Below are 24,294 nucleotides of genomic sequence, written 5' to 3'. Positions count from 1 at the left end.
TTAGCATTTTGGAGCTTCCTATTTATGACCTCTTTTCTGGAAGACAGTCTGGCTACACAAAATCCAATGTTAGACAGCAAATCATCTTCCAGCCTAAATTAAAGGCAGCATTGGGCTATATATAGCATCTCATCTTCCATTAAGCTTAACAGGAGGGATATTACTTCACTAATTAAAAAAAACGCCGTTGGGGTGCGGGGTAGAAGAATCTAAAAACCAGTGGATTTGCATCAAAATGAAGAAAAATGAAGGGGAGAAGTATTTTAGTGAAGTATAATGGTGGATCCTCTCTTGGAAAACTGTTATCTATGGAATCTTTAAAAAAAGTGTATTACACATAATAAAAATAGGAAAGTAAATGTGTCTAGCAAAGACAAAAAGCATTTGACTATCAGGTACGGAGTCCATCAGTTTCTTGAAAATCCAGAGTTTAAAGTACAAACTGAAACAATTCAGTTTATTGCAGGGAAAATAACCTTTCTACAAAGAAGTTTGTCTTCTTCCCACCATATTAGTTAACCATGTCTCGTGCTGAGTCCTCGCAAGGCATTTCTTTCTCCAGCTGCTACTGGCTTTGAGGGGTTTAGGCTCAGACGTGCTAATGGGCTCAAGAGAAACTACAGCAAATGCTTGAACACAGAGAACTTCATTAAAAATTTGGAGTATGTAAACTGCAAGGCCAGAGAAAACACAAGTGCAGAAACAGCACAGTGCAGCTGGCACGTGACTGAACAAGTGTGATCAGTATGATCAAGAAGTGATCCTTGTCAGCTCTAAAACAGAACGACAGCTACATACCAAGGCAAAAATCTTGGCAGATAGAGCTTTTTCCATATTTAATTCCATTGTAAAAAGAGAAAGAGATAAAGAGCTTGTCTCAAAACAGACAATTCATGCCCTCTGCGTGGCAAACTCCTGTACAAGCAGCACTGGCTCTGAAGTGACAATACCTTGTATTTTGAGAGAAAAACAGCATGCTACACCAGCTTGGATCACCCAGGCCTCACATCTTCACAAACAGAGCAGTGCAGACTGTAAAACTGGGTTAGCTGTGGCCTCCCATCATTAGTGCAGGAATAAAAAAGTGCTAGAAGGCTAGTGGGCCAAAGTATTTATAGACTCAAACTGCAGATGACGTTTTAAGCTGAGGTCTCTCTGTGTCAGGTGGCTGTCAAGGATGAACTGAAAACCTAATGAGAGTTTTCAGAATTGTTCTTCTTTTAAGGCCCATCTCTCTACAATTGTTGTCAAATTAAAACCAAATGTAAACTGCTTTTTGGCATAAAATCTGTGCAGTTCTGACATATGCAGTTACTGAGATTCATTCTTTATGAAACGTCTTGAAGGCAGTATTTTTCACAATAAAAAAGAACTATTTTCTGATGTGTTATGTGGCTCTTCACCTTTATGGGGGTTTTGTTTTGTTTGTTTTAACCTATTTACAAAGCCTCATGTCAAATGTAAAACTGTTGTTTACATTATGAATTATAAATTATAGCTTTGGGGTTTTGCTCACATTGAATGAAATCCTTTCTTGTATGACCTGAAACTATTTTAATGGTAATGGGGAAAAAAAAGACTACATGAGTCATATATTGATTTTGTGTTTACAATATAAACAACTGTACTGGAAGACCTCCAAACACTTATAATTTTCAAGACTAAAAAACATTTAGTCCAAGGGCAAATAATTATCTAGTATCTATTAGAACAAATAGGAGATTTATCCTGATAACGTTTGTAGGTTTTACACTAGATGACTAACCAGATACTTGAACTGCAATGTAGTAACAATTTACAGAAACTGTCTGCATTTAATATAAAAGATTATGTACACTGAGGACAGGAAAGGTCTCTGTTTTATAGAGGTGAATACTGTGTCAAAAAAGGTTACGTAGTTCACGTAAGTTCCTACAGGAGAAAGAGGCAAAGAAATCTCCAGCATCTTGATTCCAGGAAATTTGGTTTCCAAGAGGTTTATGTTCTGTGAATTTGTGAACCTGTAAAGGACACGTAACTTATCCATGTAAGCTGGGGAAAGTGGCAGCTCATAACATCCCATATATGCAGGTCTAGTTTCAAGTAACTTAGTAAAATGACTGTATTTATCCAAAGAATCTTCATTGGATTTTATTTAAACTGAAAGCTTAGTCCTTTACAATTTAAGCAGCCAAACATCAAGAATGACTAATCTATTAATTTTAGTATTTATGTCTGTAGTTGCTAAATTGTTGAGATGGTCCCACTTACTTGGGGCCCAACACTGGGATATACTGTCTGCTCGACTCTCTAACGTCGCTGGGTTTCTCATCTTTTTGAAAATAGTGGCATTTTACAGGAGTGTAAATAGCCCCAGAGCGTGAATGGGCAAGATGGACACTGAGAGTAACTTCCACGATGGATTATGAAGAAGCAGCCAAATCATACAATTATGTCCTACATATAAATGAACAGCCCTGCATGAGATTAAATCAGCATCACTCCACTGACTTCAGTGAGGTTACAGCAATTTAAATTGCTAAGGGTCTGAGTCTGCAAGAGACGCAGTCTAGCAAATATGTAAAATCTCTGAGACAAACTATAAAATGTAGGATACTTATATTCCTGTACAGTGTTGCAATGTGCTTTGGCTATATTTGTTCTAGCTCTTCTTTCTGGCCGAGCAGACATTCCTGTGACGGACAGTACAAGAGCCTGGTGCAGTGACTGGATTCTGATCTCCACCAGCAGACCACACCTCTACTTTGAGTTCTAACTTCCTCCAAATGAAAAACATGCAACTACTTCTGAAGTGCAGTAATTTCAACATAGACAGTTTAACAAAAGGAGGCCCACAATTGGCTTTGTGATCATCCTGTTACGTTCACAAAACAAACAGACTAACGGAAAGACCTGACAACGTGAACAGTATGGAAGGGTCTCCAGCATCCCCGGCCCTCCTGGTGCCGCCCCTCAGGGCCTTGTTCTCAATCACCTCACATGGCATCCCCTGCCCCTGCTTTAAAAGTGAAGTCACCTTGCACATTGGTGAAAGAATCTGCTGTGCTGCCCACTTTACGACTACATGCCTCTTAAAATCAAGAAGTCTAGTCTGGTCAGACAGTCTCTGGGGATCACATTAGATCCATTTCAGCAGTTTATTTCTCTGCCCCTTCACCAGCCAGTCACTAATTTTTTTAAGGCTTGTATTCTTGAGATAGTTACAGTATGCAACTATTAACATTATTGGGAGTAATATTACAGCAGCGAGCGGAAACAAAGCTTTTATCTATTGCCTGTAGAGCAAATTAAATTATCTTTTTTTTTTTCTTTCTTTCTCTAAAGAGAACATTATGCAAGTTTAACTCTGTGTTTAGCTTTTGGTGAGCAGAACAATCAATTGTTTCCAGGAAAAGGAACAAACAATACTTACTAGATTATTTGCTATCCATTGTTTGACTTCTAGTACACAGAAGAAGTTATACAACACTCTTTCAAAATTCAGTAATTTCCTTGAAACAGTTTCCTTTTAGTAGCAGTGGGTGATTTTTAATATATTTTTTTCTTATCTCCTCCAGCTCAGGATTTTAACTTTCTGTTTCTGCAAGTTTATTTATGATAAAAATATTTCTTATTCTCCTTGTAAATGATTTTGGGGGATAATTATTACATAATTATGTCTTTCAGTCTTGTTGACTCTCTTGCTATGAAGATTCTGATGGATTTTGCCATGTCCGTTTCTTAATGTATTTTTGCCATGACTTTGTGCTCACTGACAGAACAGATGCTGAGATGGTTCTTACCTTTGCTACTGATTCATCTGTCATAGCTACCAAATATGTCTGAAACACTGTGGTACGAAGAGAGACTGATAAGACAAAGTCTACATCTCTGTTACCAAATCTCCCCTGTGATGTCATGATTTGCTATCTTTACCAATCCCCAGCATTCCATGAAAGATATGAAAATGGGAAAAAGCAAGCAATAAGCAGACATTACACAGAAAAGCAGAAACTTACACCCAACTATCTTCATCTCTGTATCAGAAAGAAAGGAGAGAGAATAAAGGGAAAGGAAAGGGGGAGAAGCCAGGAAATTAAGACAAGGAGAGAGAAAAAAAAGAGAAAGAAACATCACTCACAAGTCGACGATGAAGCATGCACTTTTCATCAGAGGATCAAAGTAAAAGACAGAATACTTATCAGCACATGGGGAAGGGAAGGGATGTCCTTTGGGGAACTGACAAACGCCATGCCTATGCAAGACATTTCTGATCAGCAAGGTCTGTACACAAATAAAGTTGCAATCCAAAAGGCAAGCACCACATGCCTCATTGCTTTTATCTCTGGGGAAAGGTAAAATTGTCAGGATCAGATGGACGGTCTTAAACCCAGCAGCAATTTAGAAAAGAAAAGAAAAACCCCACAAATGAACAAAACCCCATCACGCCTCTTCATGAGGCTGGTTTGACTTAATCCCTTCTAATGCGGACAAAAAGATCATTAAAGTCTCTATTAGGTTCTTCTCAGATCACAACACAGTAGGAGACAAAGAATATTTTATCCTTAGAAATGAAGACAGGCATGGTTATTTTGTAGGATATTAATCTTGTTCTGCATAACCATGCAAGATATAAGCACATAAAGGTTAGTTTCACTTTATTTCTCAGTGATAACCAGCTCATATCTGAGTGAAGGAAAAGGGGGCTTGATATAAGAAGTAATGCTACTGTTTAGAAAACAAACTGGGACAGGAAAACTGTGTGATAAGACACAGCTACACAATTTTAATGGCTGTGTACATACATAAGGATTTCCCATTAAAAAGGAAAATGAAGATGTTAAAACCTATGACCAAGAAGATTCATTTGAAATACTAGAGCTATTTATTTTTTTAAAAGTAGATTTCTTGGTTCAGATGCAGTGAATGATCACTGCATAATATAACAACACTAGGTGATGTAGCTTTCATTATTTTATTCATTTAAAAAAAAATTTAAAATCACACTGCCTTGAAAAATCTGCATCCACTTGCAAAATACACGTCATGAACTTTGTGTGCACTTTTCTGAAAGAGGAAACCCTGTCTTTAATGAGAAGGAAACAGTTCTGAAACAAAGCAAGGAAAAGGGAGTTTGACAAAGACAATTAAAGCAGCAGACACGGCTGAGAACTGCTGACGTGCATGACAGGATTGGTGGTTTTTGGTTGTTGTTTTGTGTTGTTTTGTTTGTTTGCTTTTTCTCCCCCAAATTAAATATTTTCCAACTCTAGACCATACTAGTAAAGCTAAGAAAGAACGTTTGATTCTGGCTGTAATAACATAAGCAGCAAGTAAATTGCTAGGCATTCCTTGTTCATGCAGCTCGGCTAATCCACTTGGCAGATAACTTAATCTACCAAACATTCTACCCTGGACATGAGGTAAACTGAAATGCCAGTTTAATCTATTGTTTCAAAAGCAAACAGGCAAATATCTGCTGTCACTTGAATTATGTCAAACACATTTTTATTTTAAAAAAACCCCGGTAATTAGAATGAACACTGTTCACTGTATCACTGAAGTTAGATTATGTTTTAATCTCATAATTTTTCCAGAGATTTCATTATCCTGCAGGATATCCAGGATAATGAAAATTTTTTATAAGAGTACCATTCATGGCCACCTCTCTCTTCCCATCTCTACTCCACAATGTCCTAATTTATCATTACAACAATAGTCTATTCACATTTCCATGGATGCCTTTCTTGTCTTACCTGGTGTTCAAGGGCATTTACAAACCACCTTTCTCCACAAATGGGAGCCTCTTTTTTTTTTTTTTTTTAAAAATACAAAGGCCTAAAGTGTTACATCTAAACTCCATATCTGCAGACCTCTTTTAGCCCACTTTGAATCAAGGAGAAGTCCTGGGTGTGCAGGACCCATAGAGAGGCAGTAAGCACTTCATAGCAGAACAGTTGTCCTTTCACACATTTGTATCAATTAGTGTTTTGAGAAGACCTATATATATACAAGTCAAATTCCAAATAGATTTTAATCTTAAAATCCCTGTGTTTTCTGCAACAAGAATTGTGGTTCTCACTAAAATGATATTAGCAAGCACCTGTGGTATTTTGAAGAACATCTGAAAAACTGACAGACCGACTACAGCTGGGAAGATCAAAACTGTACCCGGCCAGTGAGCCTTACAATGTGAGTGCTGAAACATATGCTGTGGAATCTGGTTTCGATGTACCTAATTGTACAAGCTATCCAGGATGAACATCACAGATATCATATAAATGTACTTAAGATTTGGTGGACGTCTTTTGCACTGAAGCAGTGTTTTCTGAATTAGCTGCAATGAACAGAGAATTTTTCATGGTTTGGGTAGGAGCACTTTTCGCATGGACAGGCCCACCATGCAGAAAGAGGTGAGAGCCCAGGAAATGAAAAAATACTTAGGGGAACACTAAGGCCATAAAGCTATTCCTTCAGCTTGCCAAAATTCAGCATTCTGAAGCAACTGAGGGGCAGCTCTATATGTAGAAATGAGGAATAAAGTTATTCCTTGCAGGAGAATCAGTTCACTTTTACAAGTATGTAAATGTTATTTTTGATGCTGACCTTTCTAGCTGTGATCTGGCTATTCTAGCAGATGAATCCAGCTGTGATCTCAATTACAGCAGATCACCTTGCAGAAGCTCTGTCTGCATATCAACATGCAATATTTAATCTTTTCTCTGATCACTTTGGGTTACAACTGGAACCGCTATAACATCACTAAAAACTAAAACTTATAATTGGCTTTAAAGCTCACATCCTCTGCAACCGTGTTACTGTTGTTTTCAAATCCATTAGTAAATAAGACATATACTGTTGAAAATCCTTTTACTTTAGTTTCTAGATTTTTTTCCACCTACTCCCTATTTTTATTATGCTTTCTGAAGAGCCTCCATAATGAGGCTACAACAACTACTTTTGGTACTGATGTGTCACTGCAGTCTTTTGAGTAATAAAATCTGATACTTTTCCCATTATGCTTTCATAAAATGTCCTATGTCTGCAAATTCATCCTTGGTCTTGGTTACAATGCATAGCAATGAGGCAGTATTTCAAAAGCGATACATGCAACATAATTAGCAAGCCCATTTCTTACTACCCTGTAAAAATCAAGACAGTATAATGCCAGGTTGTACATCTATTGACGGCATGACTGGCGAGGCTTCGGTTCCTCCCTCCATGAACTCTCGGCTATGCTGGGACTACCTCAGCCTGTGCCAAAACATGAAGCATCTCAAGCTGCTGCTCCAGAAGTAAGGAGCAACCAAAGTACAGCAACGTCTCAGCTGAGACAGCTGGTGCACGGACCAGGTGCTCTGCAAGGCCAGCTGGAAAATCAGACCAGATTAGCAGCCTCATGTATTGTCAACCGTTACAAAAATCAAGGTGGCAAAGTGGGAACTCTTTTTCCAGCCTTTGGATAATTGGGAAGAAGCTTCATGCATTTTAAAACAAACATCTCTATGCTTAGCATACATGAGGGACATCACATTGGTGGGGGAGGTGGGGACATATCAGAGCAACCTTTCCAGATCACCTTCTATACATGTGAATTTAACACCTTCTATTATTATCATGTTCATTGATTAAAATGTTTTAGCATGCCTCCCTGAATTTGGAATTTACTGATAAATAAGGCAATTCTTCTATTATGAATCTCCAAGTAAAGCACCCACCCCAGTGACGCCTGTCTGTAAGAGTATGAGAAAAAAATGACCAATATTTTAAGACTAGAGCTGTTATGTTTACCTGGCATTATAACATCAGGGAAACCCAGCTTCCTGGTAACAGAAATGCCTCTGTTAAATATCAGGGGGTTTTCCCTTCGAATCTGCTCCATGTCACCACGAAGAAGCTGAAGAGATATTATAAGTCCTGGAAAGAAAACAAAGTTGTTTATTTTTTGAGACCTAAGAGTTAGATATCTGTATATACCAGGCACGTAGGTAAAATAATGCTTTGCTTCACAGCTATTTTAATACAAATATACAAATACAGTGTTCTTTTCTCCATTGGAGTAACTTAAAACTGAAATGTAAGAAGCAAAACTGCTTTAAGGGACCAGTTAAGAATATAACATTATATTAAAATACTATTTTTAAAAAATCAGAATAGTTAATTTCACAGAGATGCCACAAGTTAAAGTGAAGTACTGAGCATTAGTTCTTCTACTCACATACAACAGGTTACAACACGTGTATGAGCAATGTCACCCCTAGCTGAACTAACACATCATACAATGTCATAGAACATCTCTAAAGTGCCTTCAATCCCACTCAATATCATTAAAAAAAAAAAACAACCTCAAAGCATATCTGTTCCACTTGTTTCTTTAGTTACTTCATACAGGAATGTTGATTTTAACGAAACTCCCTTCACTACCTCAACATATTTCAAAAATGGTCAAACTGACTTTGGGAATCAGCTCTTCCAGTGTGACCCATTCATTGTTCAGTATATCAACTGAACAGCTTGACTAGGAATAACTACACGATTAATCTCAGTCCAATTGCTTTCTCTAGTTGCTTTTAATTTACAGCATACTATACCCCTAACATTAGGATAATGTAAGGGAAAGTTACAAATTCAAATATTCTGACAGCAGAAAATGCCAGGATGAAGCTCAACCATGCAAGCTTAGTCTCATCTGCTGAGTGTGCATTACCAGCTTCACCTATCAATGTGAATTACGTTCACATAGTAATTTTCCACCTTCTTTATCTCATTTAATGAATGTCAGTCAGTAGCTCTTTCTATCCTCTCTGTTCACTCACTGGAACAACACATAGGAAAACAAACACTGTCTTGTATACACGTTCTTGCACGAGCAACCTGAAGTTCTGCTATTTCCTGAACTTAATATATCGGCTTTGTGAACACTGTTTAGTTATTATTCATTAAACAAGTTACTAAAGGTGTGAATCCAGTAATATCATGTGCTGCCCGAACAGTTTCTGCTCTCTTCCCTCAAAATAATTTTCAAGCCTGTTGTTTGGCTTCAGCCAGATCTGGCAAATAAGTAGATATCTAGACAACATGAAGATTGTGTAAGTTTTATGAATACTGGGAGCTGAGATGAAAAAGAGCATAAAGGAAGGAAAAGGGTGGCCAACGAGCCAGCTGGACAATCAGCATGGCTGTACTCAAAAGCTGCCAGAACATGGACTTGCAACTGTCCAGCTAAGTAGGCAGAAGAGTGCGGAAAAGCACTGCAGGGAAAACACAAGCTTTGTAACCATGGAAAAAATTCTAATCCAAATGGAAAAAATTCTAATCCATTTAATATCATGTACAACTGTACATCTGTGTGTGTGCGGCTACAGAAGGTTTAACACAACACAGGAGATAAGCTCATTAGAAATCAGTCTTGACTATTCTTGCCACTTACAGAAAAGCTTGTTCATTTTGTATCCTCTTTTGCTATTAAAAACAAACAAATTAAAATAAATTCAAAAAATCCCAGCATACAGGGCTGGAGCAAATTTGGAAGTTCAGACCTCCTAGACCAACAACCCCCAGTACTGAACAAATAGCATTAGAATTAATCTATTATTTATAAATATCAGTCACTAGAGATAACAGAATATATAATTTTCTGGCATGGTATTATATATATTTACATGATACCCTGCCACATATTCCCAAGAAACATCTGCCTATAGCTTTGTCCTCTCCCCAAGAGAGCAAATCAAAAAGTAAATCTACTCTTGACTCCTCTTTCCTACCCTGCCTATCCTAGTTGTTTTCTACTCCATGCAGCAGATCCAAAGGACTAATTTTACACACGACCTGGGAAGGTGGGAGAGAAACAACCAGAGGGAAAAAAATCACATTTATGGTTTGAGCATTTTCTCACTGTAAGAGCAGGTTCTGAGAGGCCCAAATTGTATAACTTATGCTTAAATTATGTCAGCCTGCAATACTGTCCTCCCACTAGGACAATTCCTCTGCCAAGTTTCTACCTCCTATTCAGAGGTGCACTGGATCTTAATGAAGTGTTTTAAATAATTATTTTAATAACCCAAAGGCTTTCCTGCTGCCCTTCAAAACAGTTCATACTTGAAAAAGAAAAGAAAAAAAAAAAAAAGAAAAAAATTTAAAAAAAAGAAGAAAAAAGTTTTAGACAGCTGCGTGGCATTGGAAATAAATGCAAACAGTCTGAGTTTTTAAAGTTCTAAACAATTCAGGACAATGTCTTAATGATGAGTGGTAGGTGACCTTAACTGTAAGAGGAGGAACAGCAGGGCAGGAGACCAGCTTTGTACATAATAAAATTCCAAATCTGAAAACTGTCATTTGTTTATTGTTACATTTTAAATCTTCTATAGGAGTGTGAACTGCATATTCTATTACAATATCTCAACACGCAAACAAGTGAAATTAAGACATTTCCAGTATTCGGACATCAGTGTGCCGATGAGTCCTACACTCAGTAATCACACAAAACTAGCTGTAACTAAGCAGAACTATATCTTATCAGCTGGGTCATTTGGAATGGAATAGCAACGATATCTCTGAATTACAATAATAGAATCATAGAATGTCCTGAGTTGGAAGTGACCCACAAGGATCACTGAGTCCAACTCCAGAAAACTACAGAAATCATTAAATGAAGAAACAAGATAACACAAAAAAGATTTACTTTCCATATCTGTCATTAACAAAATAAAAATGGATTTAAAAGGTGGCAAAAACTCTGCCAAGCCAGTTAGTCTCCTCAACTATGTAACAAAACATTTAGTGCTGAAACTATCACAAAGAGTCTTCTTGATAATTAATTTGTAGATATTTTCTGGACAGAATTTTCTGAACAATCAGACAAATATGTCAGACAAATGTAACCTCTGGCTTTACTTCTGTTGACAAGTATGCCTGGTATCCTCAGGAGAGCAAGCCCTGGATATGTGTTATACCTGGAACTCCTAAGGGCACACAGGACGAAAGGGAAGATGGTTTTACTCAGGGAAGTTCTGATGAAAAAAATGTAAATTCTTTACTTCCTGTGCAGCGAAGTCAGTGTCAAAAAACCACCAACTTTTACAGCAGTTCAGCCAAGGCCAATTGCTACTGTTGTGTCCTCCCATGGGCTGGCCGTTCCCAGCACACACACGCGGGGATGGTAACAACCATAAATGAAGATGCCCAGAGAAGCTACTGCTACAGCAGGCCACTGGCTCTCCACACTGCTGAGCTCTTTTGAGATAGATCAACACTACTGATACAATGATGAAGGAAATTTGGCATGCTGAACTAATATTATTGTCAGCCATATCTGTGAAGGAGAGATATCAGGCACTTTCTTCTTTTAATTCCTGGTTAAATTGGCAGACCCAATACAGATTTTCTCCTGCAAACTGAACGTGAATGAATTTTAGCTAAACTTTTAAATCATTACAAGTAGACAAATTTAACTATGGATAATCTCACATCTCTCTGAATTTCTCTGCTATAAATAATTAGTGGTTTCATAAAGGAAATCTCCAGCTGTTAATGATGTCAAAAATCTACAAGTAAATATTTACCATAGTTTGAGCTGGGTGCTGTGTATTTGGTGCTGGACTTGCGAATAATATTTTCATGGATCTGGCACCATTCATTTTCGTTGTTACACCTAAAACAAAAGAACACCAATCCAAGTTAAAAGCTTTCTGCTGAGCCACCTGAGGACAGGAAAATCAACTTTGCTGTAGAGATAGCATGAAAGTTTTTATGAACAAGAGAAATCCCACTCCACTCAATATCTTCTCACCAGGAAAAATTCAGTTGTTAATATCAGTTTCAATAACACCCAACTTAGTGTGTGGATTATAACTTTGTTCAAACAACGCTCAGCCAGACAACCACATTCAAACCAGCTGGATGTACATCTTACCAAGGCCACCACTTAATGACCCAAAAACCTTACTCAACCCAAAAGTAACCCATGCTGTATGTTTAGTGAACTTCCCAAACCTTTTCACAAAGCAAAGACAGTCTTAGCCATTAGAGAAAACTTTCTCCAGTGATAAAGATATATTCAGGACTATATCTTGTAAATACAGTTTACACAAAATACGAATATTTAACTAGTATTTGCTTATGTTTCTACTGTCAGTTGGGAAAATACATTATTTGGCTGTTATTAGTCTGGATCTAGAATGCTGTGCTCAGTTTTGGGTTCTCCAATACAAAACAGGCCAATGGGAGTCCTGTGGGTGGGCAGGTGGCTGGAGCACAGGCTGCAGGAGGAGAGGCTGAGGGACTTGGGCTTTCTCAGCCTGGAGAATTCAAGGCAAGAGAGGGAACTTTAATAGCACCTTCCAAGACCTACAAGCAGCTATTAAGACAAAAGACTTAGCCAGATTCTTCAGCAGTGCATAGTGATATGATGTAAAGCAACAGGCACAAACACAACACGAAAGGTTCGGACTGGATATTAGAACAAGCTTTTCCATGAGGACAGTCACACATGGCTGGGACAGGATGCCCAGAGAGGCCGCACAGTCTCTGTCCTTAGAGGTTATCAAGACACGATTGATAAAGCCCCGTGCAGCCTGGTCTGATCTCACAGCCGGCTTTGTTCTGAGGAGGGTGGACTACAGAGGTCCCTATCAACCTGAATTAGGATTTGTATTTGTCCTAATATTAAAGTTGCATGGCTTATATTGGCACCAGTAGACGTAAAGTTCTATAACCAACCTGCTAAACTCATTAAGCTTGAAGAGAATCATACCAGGTCCCATCAGTGCTGTGGCTTGTTACCACACACTATAAATGTTATGAAGTACTTTACACTAGCATAAGCACAGCTGAAATGACAATTTAACCAGTATAATAATGATTGAAAATCAGAAATGGAACCTTTACCACAAAAAATGCTATTGGTTAAAAAAGAAAAAACAATATGTTGATCAAGTCTAATTGCCTTTTAAATTCAATTGTGCTTTATTTGAATCACAACTTCAAGATTTAAAGATTCCCCATGAAGTCAGCAATTTTTAACTCAGCAGCAATAGTCAATCTTATCTCTCCTGAAGTGCAGTTGAATTATTAAATTAAACTACTGTCCTATTGACTCTTAGAAGTAAAATAAGCCCACCACCACCAAACAAACACCAAAAAAACCCAAACTAACAAAAACCACCACCACAAAAAAAAACCAACCCAAAAAAACCAACGAACCAAAGCAAAAACAAAGCCAAACTCCCCTGAAGACTATAAGGCTCCAGCTCCTAAAAAGACAGGAGCCTTGAGAAATAAATTACTTTGAAACTTCTCCCAATCATATTAACATTTTACCCTTTTTTCGTTTCCCTCCAAAAGCACATAATGTCAGCAAAAATCACGGTAAGATACAAACCAGCTACTGTGAGGACAGTAGGGTTTTTTTTGCCTGCTACATTATGTAACTGAAAAATAGTACGGCAAAAGGAATCAAAGCTATCTAGAACAAGTAGTAGCTGGTAATTTTCTACAGCTTTGGTATTACAAAACCATACCCTGCCAAGAATAATGAGATAACCCACAAAGCCTGTTATGGCACACTTCACTTACTGACACCCTCTGCAAATGTTCATTATTATAAAAGCAAAAGGAACATAGACGAATTGGAATAAATTATCCACAAAGTACAGAGAGTAAAAAAAGAAAAATGCAGAAAAAATGCTGAATCCTCCCAGCCTGCTATCCAAAAGCGTTCATTTAATTAAAATGCTGATCAGGCTGTACTCCTAGGTTATCCAGTGCCATTAGATTGGGATTATCTCCACCTATCTCAACATTCCTCCTCCCACTGCAGCAGGTTTAGGTGTCAGACATCTCGGCTGATTTTTAAGGATGTCGGAACATTAAAAAAAAGGTTTCCCCCATTGGCATTAGGAGATACCACTCGGGCAGGGTACGTGAGCAGCCTGGCCTGTGTTCCCTGCCCTGGGGTGGCTGGAGTGGGGATGTTAAATCCCTGACTGAGCCTCTGTTCATGGACCTGTTCTCCATAAACTTGTCTGAACCCCTTTGGACCTGCTACTGCTGCCTGTCTTCACAGCAAGTTGTGGCAATAAAAGCCAGAAAATCACTACCTGGTTTCCAAAGAAAGTATTTTCTTCCATTTTTTAAAATATCATCTCCTACCAATTTCATTGAGCATCCCTGATTCTTGCACTGTTGTATTCTGTGAAAAACAGTTTACCCTCCATCATGATTTCACAAATCTTGGTTGTATCCCTTCCCATCACCACTTTTCTCTTCAAACTGAAACTCCCCATGTCCTCAGTCTCTCTCATGAAGAAACCACTCTCTGCCACTAAGCATTTCAGTTGCTCTACTCTGTACCTTCTGTAACTACTATACCCTTTTTGGGAGGAGAGATCACATACCCACACAGTAACTCAGACAGGTCAGCACTGAAGGGACCTTCCAGAACTTAACAGTGGCAAAACGACTACATCTGTGCTCCCCAAAACAATCTCTCGAAACCAAACCACAACAGAGCTGACACGTTCATGGACAGCACAAAACCCCTGTCAATAATTGAGGTGTTCTGTCCTGACTCAGAACTTCAACCAATATTCAGCTTATTCGTTAGGGAAAAAAACATAATTGCCTTCACAATGCCAAGATGTTAAGAGTCCTTTATCCTACTGTTAGGGAATAGACTTAAACTTCTTTAACACTACTGCAAATAATATTTTCCTTAAAGTACAGAGATAAACTATGGGACAAATTCTGTGTCACCTCCATCTTCATAGCTGAGAGTACAGAAAATGTCTAACTTTTTAGTTGCTGTACCGGCCACTGGAGTACAAGTTAAAATATATTTCAGCCTCCAATGACTTATGCCTGCAAATTAACCTGGAACAATATCATCCCATAATCAATGGACTGTAAAGATAGCTTAAAGCTTGTTGTGTACCAGCTACCAATGTAAGCTGCACTTTACATTTCCTGAACACAAAGAAGAAGAACATTCTCCCAAGTTTGAAATACTGGCCTGAAAACACTTGTCAGTAAAGCACTTTATTAACATTTTACTTGTCTAAATACCAAATATATTACAAAATATATTTCTAGTTTAAATAAGAATGTTTTCCTGAGCCATCCATCACCTTTTCAGGTTGGCTGGTTCTACAGTAAATTTACCATTTGGAATATTTGCCACACTACATCAGACCCTGATGTCAAACAGATGCGGCCAGAAATGCGAAGTACACTCTTGTCCAGCTGGGCAAATAGCAACAACTGAGTATCAAAAGGGAAAGGCATCCCAGCAATACAGCACATTAAGAGGAAGGAGTTACAAGAGTGCTTGAGAAGAACAAAGGATTGAGAGAACACAGGACAAAAAACTGAAAAAGGAAAAATACATGAGGTTTTTAGGGGAATGGGAAGATTGACGCAGAGTAAGGTGCAATGAGCAAAAACCTCCATTAAAGATAAAAATTAATACAAAAACATGAAATCAAGTGATCTCAGATAAAAACCCACCAACAGCGATGGATTGAGAATTTAGTTTCCATCTCACTTCTAAAATATTTTACATGTCTATTACTAAAAAGAATTATGAAAGTTAACCTTCATGCTTTTACATAATGAGCTTATAACTAGAGCTGTGGTACTATATCCTCTTAGCAAGATTATAACATGACCGCAGGATTAACAAACAGGGAAATCTAGATTGTAAGAAAGAAGTACTTTGCAGACATAAATCTTTAACAATAATAAGGAAAGCTGAGAAAGACTGGAGAAGTAAATTGATTTTTTTCATAAGTATTCTCCTCTTGTGGATAAGGCAAAAGTCTGCATTGAAACACCATGGATTCATTTCAGCCTTTGTCAGCTTTTCAGTGTCTCTAATTTTTTCCAGCTTCTCCCTGTGAAAAGGCTTTTCTAGCTGTGTGCTGACTGTCTCACTCACTGTAGCTTTAGCCAGATAGCTACAAAAAGAATGCTTTTCACTGCTCCTTTAAAATGCAAACACACCTCCCTCACTTATTTCATCTTTATGATGTTTTTGGTGGGCCTGAGGCATTGTAACAATAATCAAAATGAGAGCAGCAGGTAAGAAAATAACTCCAGTGTGCTTCAAGCATTCATACACAATTTTAAACTTACAAAGGACAAAAATCTGTCATTTCAATTTTAGACTACAAAGCAAGAAAAGGTAGGTAAAGGTAAAAATGTGCAAAGACAAGACGCAAGCAGATAAACCTGTAAAAACATTCTGTTGCGGAAAATCAACAGCTATTAAAGCTGCAAAACTATAAGCTGGTCCCCTTTAGATATATCCATCTTCCCTTCTGAAAATCTTCGTCAGTGGTTTATAGAGAACATGCCAAACAGCAGTAGCATAACATAATGATGTACAAGACATATAACAACTCAAGTGAATTATAATAGTGGTAAAAAATTACAAGCATCTGATTACAGAGTTTAATTCTGCTATGGGCTCTACTTCCCCTCCAGGAAGGCAGAAATGGCAGCATGTGGATGTTGAACACGAAGGGCCTGGGGAAGCAGAGGTGAAGAACAATGGCTGAGATAAACCCAGTTCAACTTCTGGGCAGATAGAGCTGGTACTTTCAGTGGTGCAAAGGGAATCTGAATTATCAAAACACTTCAGATTAAGAGGAAGAAAAGGTAAGTCCTCTACCCTGTGATTTTTTTTATCATAATAGTAGGGCTTTGGATTGCTCTAACTGGCTGCATGACAAATGGAGAAGTCTAGGATTTTACAGGTTTTTTCTCTCCTATCTTTCACTGAAATAAGAAGCTAAAGATGCATTAAAAGGACATAAAACCAGAAATCTGATACTCAGAATGTTGCATTACTGTGTAAACATTCAAAATGTTGCAGTTGCAATATATTAACATACATCTACAAGGCCAATATTAATATAAACAGTATAACCAAACACCAGTGGTTTGAGATAAGCTGAAACTGAATGGTGACAAATGCCAAGATTATCCAGATTCTGTTGACGAAGAGACCATTTTATTCCCTATAACTTGACATTTTTGCTAGTTTTCATAACTGTTGGTGAAAGAAGAATGGAAGAGCCGACTCTCTGAGAGACTTTTCTTTGGACTTACAGATTTCTAATGTACGCAGAGATACCCAAGAATCTTTCAGTGAATATAGAAAGCCATTTTTTTATTTATAGTTTCTCTTGAATGTCAGATTTTCTGCTGCTAAATGCACTTCTCAAAGAATATTGAAGTTCTATAACCCCTATACATTATCTTATTACTCAGAATAGTGGCCACGGACCACAAAGTAATGTCAGCTGTATCTCAGACGATCTGCAAAGGAGATCTTGCCAGTGTTTATCCTCACTGACAAGAGATTTAAATATTCCCTGCAGACTGCAGGCAGTTTGTCTGTGATCTTTTTATTACAACTGTGAGACCACAATTCATAATAAGAATCTGTTAGTTCAAAGTTCAAAATCATGAATAAGTGAAGACAGATTCTTGCTCAAAAAATGTTGACTTCTTTAGAGTTTTTTGGTCACATGCTGTTGACTTCGGTTGTTTTCTACTTCTTTTTGGTCACCATGACTGATAAGGAACAGGAGGTGGGGCATGAGGAACTATTCCCTTAGTCAGGTGAAATAAAGCATATTTCTCTGGTTTTGACCTTAGCAGATTTAAAATAAATCATATTCATAAGAGTGCAGCTTTGCATGTCACACAGATTTGGACAATATTCAGTAATTTCTGAAACACTTAATATCCCTGAAACATCTGTGATAATATTCATTAATTTCTATGATCGTCTGGAATAATAAAGGAGCAAAAACCAGCACCAACAGCACTAGTTTACCTTGTGAGGAGGATAAAGCAGCAAATGCAGTTTATGGTACCTTGGTATTTAATACTTCTTTAGTATTTCATCACTCAACATATACAAAGTGTTTTTCCTAATTCTTTTCCTTCTAGGAGTTACTCACGTGTAAACTTTGAGAACAAAATCCTTCTCTTCTTTTATTTCAGAGATCGACTGAAGTACATCCATGATGCTCAATACAGCACAGCCATAGGGGCGGCGATAGTGTAAATGAGGGGGGCCTTTTTTTGAATCATTTAGCAACATGCGACCTAAAATTAAAAGAAATCTTCAATATTAGACATTCACATGGAGCCATTCTCCCCATTTTGTTCTATTAACCCTCTGAATATGCAGACTCACACTAAGTTTCAGCTACAGCTTGCAGTCTTCTCTATACTTCCCATCATTTTTCTTCTTAAAGGTTTTCAATTCCAGAGATCACTGGAACCTTCCTGACGCACTGGGCTACTTTGATTAAGGCACATCACCACATTTAGCTACCAGAACATTCCAGGGCACAGGGAACAGCATCACGTCTGGCTGTCTTTCATTTGCAGCCCTAAGACACATATTTGTATCCAGCTGGGTTCACTACAAATCACCTCTTGAATGAGCCACAAATATGGCTTGTGCTCATCTCTCTGCATCCACATGGAGACTCACCGTGGTGCTTCCATTATGGTCCAGTATTTACACAAATTTTCACTTTATACAATTTCTTTAAGGGAATGTATTATATATTGTGTCATTTACCATTTTTGTCCGGGAACACATAAAGGAGAGTTCTGAGATAAGAAGTTGCTTAATGATTAACTTACTATTACTAAAGCAGCCTTTTAATAGAGTAAAAAATGCCTTTTCAGTTTCTCCCTCCTCCCCTAAATGTGTTGTTTAATCAAATATTGTGTTCCAGACTGAGGAAAAAAAAAATCACTGTTAAACAATCATCAGTAACCTTTTAATACTTAGTTACATATGGTCTGAATATTAATCTCAGCAGACAGGCATGATCTATAATTGAGTTTTCTAACTGGTTAAATCATTATAATGCCACTTATGTAACACATACATTTAAGAATATTGTAAAAACATAGTTAACTGTGTGTATGTCAAGTAATAAATCATACTGTACCTATTCGAATTACATGAGCAACTATGTACAAATCTCTCTTCATGTCCTTGCTGCTGAGATCCTAAAAGATCAGAAAAAAATAGACATTAAAAAAGGAACACATTCCACTTCCAAAATAAGTGTCTGCAAAACACCCACGAACAATAAGGACTACACAGTATTATTCTTCACTCATTTAGCTCCTGCATCTTTAAATAAGACAAAGTATTATTATTTATAATTTATAGTACGAAAAATAAAGCATAGAAGGATTATATTTGGACAGAATGATCTTTAGAAGGAAAAGAAATCAAAGATTCTGACTTCGCTGCTAGCAATGCTGTATCAAAATTCTAGAAAACACTTAAAACATTCATGAATTCTTTAACTCAAATGCATTATTAGACTATATTAAATTTACAAAGTAAAATTAAACCATTGGGTTACCTCAGCTGCAACCATTCTGGCTTTCGTCACCACATCCCCTGACTGCAGGTCCCAGACCTGTCCCTAACCCTGTTCCTTTGTTTCTGCTTTCCTGATTTTTCACCTCCCATCACGGAGTCTCAGTTTCATGAGCTCTAGAAAATATTTGCAGCATGACTGTCAGAATTTAGATGAAGCTTTTATTTTATGAGTGGATAGGTGCAATTCCTCAGAACAAGCAAAAGTCTGAAGAGGAAAGGCAGGAGACAAAGAGACATGGTTTCTTTAAATGCTTTTGAATGTGCAGCTTTAGTCTTTTTTCATATGTTAGATGTTCGTTACACCATGAAAGCAGGAAGGCAGCGTCTCCAGCAGACATAGAACCAACAGCCTTTATCTGTATGAGCTGAGGGGAGGCAAGGGCAGGTAGTTCATAGCTAAACATCTTCAAAGCCCAAGAGGCTGCATGCCAGCCGCTGACTGGAAACGCTCTCTGCCCCATTCCAACTGCTGAGACATGCTCAGGGATTATTTGGGGAGCAGGGCAGTTGGGAAGGGCCACATTTGGCTAAAAACATTCTAACAGTTTGAGCAGCATAGATGATCACTCCTGGTTTAGTGTGTTCAAAATAGTGATAGGGTATTGGAAAAACTAAGAATAAACTCAGTTTTAAGATGAGGTAATTGCTTAGCAAAATACAGGACCTTAAGACCTCATAAACAACTGTAACATGGATGAAAATCTAAAATGCGATGTCACAGAATAGCAGGTCAAAACTTTCACAAACTAGCTTGAAGAAAGGCCAAAAATTAGAAAAGAAGAACCTACAGAAGAGTAAAAGGAAAGCTGAAGCTAATGAAGACAAAAACTATTATTGACCCTGACAAATCTTTATTATTAATGATAATAAATTAAGAAAATATGCATAGACCACTTGTCAATAATTTATTACTGTGGCACTTTGCATTCACATGTTTGAAACTGTCTTAATTGCAATTTCCTTGGCATGTTGTATTTTTTCTATATATATAAACCGAGATCAACTTCTAAGATATTCCTGACCCATTTTTTTTTTTTTTTTTAATTAAAGATCTGAGAAAGCTTTCTTCCTAAAAATATTAGCATTGTTCCGTAAGTTTGCCTTATGTTACTAACCTCCAAGACAAGATTTTAAACGCGCACTGTGATATTAATTCGTGTTTTAGACTCTGATGCAAAAAGGCCCCTTGTGCTCTACAGCAATAGCTGGTGTTTCTCTTCCTCTCTCTCCCCTCTCCTAAGTGCCATCATCTTCTTGTCATGTACTGATTTAGGCCACAGAGCCCCCAAATTCTCCCCAGACATAGAGGGCAACACTCCAGTCCTTTCTCAAGAGAAGAGGAACTGGCAAGTTAAAATGATTCATGTATTCTTCCTAAGAACACAGGAGAGTGAGTGAAGTGTGCCTGCACATGCAAGAGAAACAGCCAACGAGAATGTTCTAATATACGTGACTTTAAAAACAACTTGAGATGATACCTATGTGTTCATGTTTCTTCACTTTATTTTCTTCCTTTTCAATTGAATAAAGATATCCATCCCAGTGGTAACAGTCACTTCTAAGACATACAGTTGTGTGGGGAGAAAACTGGTGGATTTGTCTACACACAAATGTAGCTTGGCCTTCTACTAATACTTTAAAAAAAATACAATGCAAAAAACAACTGGAAAAGTCTCAGTTTCAGAAAAAATATTGTATTTTTCTTAAAAAATAACACAACTAAGTGGTATTAAACCACTGTAAAAGGAAATAATGCAACTTTTATATAAAGGGGGTAGGAAATTTTAAACTGCAGACACTTAAGTTCTGTCATTCCTAGTTTGAACCAATTTAGTGAATCAAAAATCATAATTTGCTGGAACCTAAAATATGAACTTTAATTCACACAGCAAATTTCTTCCCTGTGTGACTTGAGAAACCAAATTTCAACAACTGAGATTATGATGGCAATGCAAATAAACACTGAACTTCAGATTATAGTGACATATAGTAAAATAAAATCTGGGCACAGTGACTAAGAACTAGGCATAAAGAGAGTTTATTCTAACAAGAAGTTTCAGCCCCTTCCAAATAACATTTTATCGCCAAATTACAACAGGCAAGTACTAAATTCATGGCTGTATCTTCTTCCCCCATATAAAAGGGGCACTGTATTTCCTTAGGCAGCATATGCAGAGACTTGCAAGTCTGCTGTTTGGGATGCTTACTACACCTAGTAGGTCATGTCTCTCTAAAGCCAGAGAATTAAGCCATATATATCTTCCTTAGCGTTTTCTCTTCAAGTCTTATTTTGCTGTTGCACAAATAAGGGAACATACTTTCTAGACTTCCTCCATCACCTAACATACCAGTGGAGCATATGGCAGGCTTTATCTTGCATGTCTTGGAGAAACTGGAGTTGCACGGTAAGAAGGGATTTGACATAGTTTTAATCTCAGTAGTGCCTGACAATACATTTCAAAAAGAAAAACACCAAACCCATCTCGGAGGCAGTACTCAGTGCTCCAGAGTGTAACAGATTTTTGAAAATACCTGTAATTTGACAGAGGGAATTTTATTATACTATCAGATTACCAGTTCTAATCAACATCAATTTAGAGAACTATTTTTCCAAAGGGCAGCTGTCAAAACATCAGAAAACGGTAGGGCATGCACATATTGATGGGTTCACACTTTAGCTGCTTTTCAGTTTCACAAAAAATACACTGTGTCACAGTCAAAAGACAAAAAATGCGGGCCCAGATGGCCTTATATTTCATTTTGTACAGCAGAGGCTTTTTACCAGGCAAGAAATTCTTACTATGACATGGACCAAACAATCAAAACCCCCAGCCCCTGTGAGGAGGTCTTCAGATAATTTCTTTGCAGACAACCCATGCACATGACTTCAAACCCAGAGGAGATCAAACCATGTTTATTATTTCTTTATGCGCAATATAAATAAATCTATTTCCAGAAAGGTGTTTTTAGCATCACATCCACAGGGGGGTTATTTCTCACATCCTTCTGAGCTTCTTAAATGATACTAGTTGATAAACAAAATAATTTCATAGTAATTCTAACTGCATGGCTTTTTAGAGTTCTTTACAGTGCTGGTTTCCATAAAGCTCTAACTGTATGTTAAAAAAGCTAACCTCCACCACCCCAAACAGTGCAACTGAGGATACCTGACTGCCACTAATTAGTTATTTAAACTGCTTTACCCAAGTCAGTTGCCAGCCTCACAGGCCACATAGAGCAAGGTATTTAACAAAACCAGCAAGCTTATACTGTGCAGTTAGGTTTTAATTCAGACACAGCAATGTTTCTCAAGTGTGCATAGGCTGAGGTTGGCTTGAGTGAACTTTAATCTTCAGAGGAAGCAGTTTCTCACCTTTGGTATGATATGACAGCAGATCTAAAACCAAAACCTAAGTGATTTGGGTATCTTACACAAGGAGACAGCTGAAGCCCTAGAAGCGACAGAGAAAGCAGGAAAAGACAGGGATACCTTGAATTATCTGAGATATGGGGCTTCTTGCCTCTGGGAAAGATTAGAAATTTATAAAAATACTGTGGGGTGACAGGGGGGTAAGTAAATAAATAAACAGATTTAAAGGCAAGGCTAACACAAACTTGGGAACAAACCTAAAAACCATATAACTATCTAATTTTGGAAGCATTTAATAACTCTGAAATTATAGTAAGAAAGAACCACTGCAGATAAACTATTTATTCAAAAAAGCTATTATTTGTTGCTTCTTTACCATATTCTTGCGAAAATTCTTTGAATACATAGATGAAAAATGTTGTGGCTTTTTGCACAGATTGTTTTCCCAATCATCATAATCCTGTTATGTACAGTATACATTCTACCAGAGTGAGTGACAGACAACAATAGTCTCTCTGAGAGCTGAAACTGAGGCAGCTTTGGTATTTTTGTGCAGTTAAATGGAAAGGTGGCTTGGGAGCGATCTCTGATCAGAAGGATAGATACTACAGAGTGGCACACGTCTGCAATACTCAGGACTTGCCCCATTCATAATATGCAGCTGGTCTCTTCTGGAACTGTGTTACGCCTCTGGTTGTAGCCTATCATTATTCTTTTTGTATTTTTGAAACCACGTAAAGATTGGTTTGCAGGTCGCCAGAGCAAAACTCTTTCACACAGTGTGAAACAGGACCCTAAGCAGTGTGGCATCAGCATAGATAAGGAAGTCTGATGGTGAAAATCTTTTTTAAGAATGAAGAACCTCAGAGGCCCGAATGATCCAAACTTGATACAAACCAGTCTGTGCTGCCTTTTGGGAATAATCATTCAAGGAATTCTTAATCCTACACCTGACCTTTTTGCGTGATCCAGACCCCAGTGCTGAAGCTTGCTCCCGGGCCACCTTTTAGTTAGCAGAGAAAGATACTTGTTTTTGAGTTCCAACAGTGGAGATGTCAGTGCCAACGGCAACACTATTACATTGTTACCTCTGCTGATGTTCAATCAGCTGGTAGCACTTCACTGATTGTACCAAAACCAGGACTGCTACTGACGTCAGCATCAAGGTCAGTGCTATTTCTGGACTGATCTTATCTCCTATACCCAGATGGAGGCAGAACGGAGCATCCTTACACCTGACAAGATATGCTCTGTTCCTTAAAAGGAGAAATTCAGCTATCTTCTTAAAGGAGGAAAGAGAATGGTACTGGGAACCACATCTAATTCTGTGTCCTGCCCTGCCTGACCTCAGAGGGTTTCACGGCCAGAACTAAAGCCTATACCAAAGCTGTATGCCATAGTTTTTCTTCACTGAGGGTAAAAATACTTCTGTCAAAGAACTCCTAGCATGTGCACTAGCTAAAGGTGAGTCACGATGGAAGGTGTTTATCACACTTGGGATCTGAAATTTCTTGCAGTT

General features: G+C 37.8%; 1 protein-coding gene across 1 annotated transcript in view; it reads right to left on the bottom strand.

Moving 5' to 3' along the window:
• DOCK3 (dedicator of cytokinesis 3) overlaps positions 1–24,294 on the bottom strand; it is a gene marked incomplete at both ends in the record, with an annotated part of 193,529 nt that overhangs the window by 70,685 nt on the left and 98,550 nt on the right. The window contains 5 exon segments of the mRNA XM_080350585.1: positions 3,999–4,016; positions 7,771–7,896; positions 11,544–11,632; positions 17,949–18,096; positions 18,960–19,020. Coding sequence (XP_080206711.1) covers positions 3,999–4,016; positions 7,771–7,896; positions 11,544–11,632; positions 17,949–18,096; positions 18,960–19,020 — 442 coding nt within the window.

The sequence above is a fragment of the Nesoenas mayeri genome, assembly GCF_963082525.1.
Source record: "Nesoenas mayeri genome assembly, chromosome: 10".
In the NCBI taxonomy this organism is placed as follows: domain Eukaryota; kingdom Metazoa; phylum Chordata; class Aves; order Columbiformes; family Columbidae; genus Nesoenas; species Nesoenas mayeri.
This window is presented reverse-complemented; position numbering and strand designations above follow the sequence as displayed.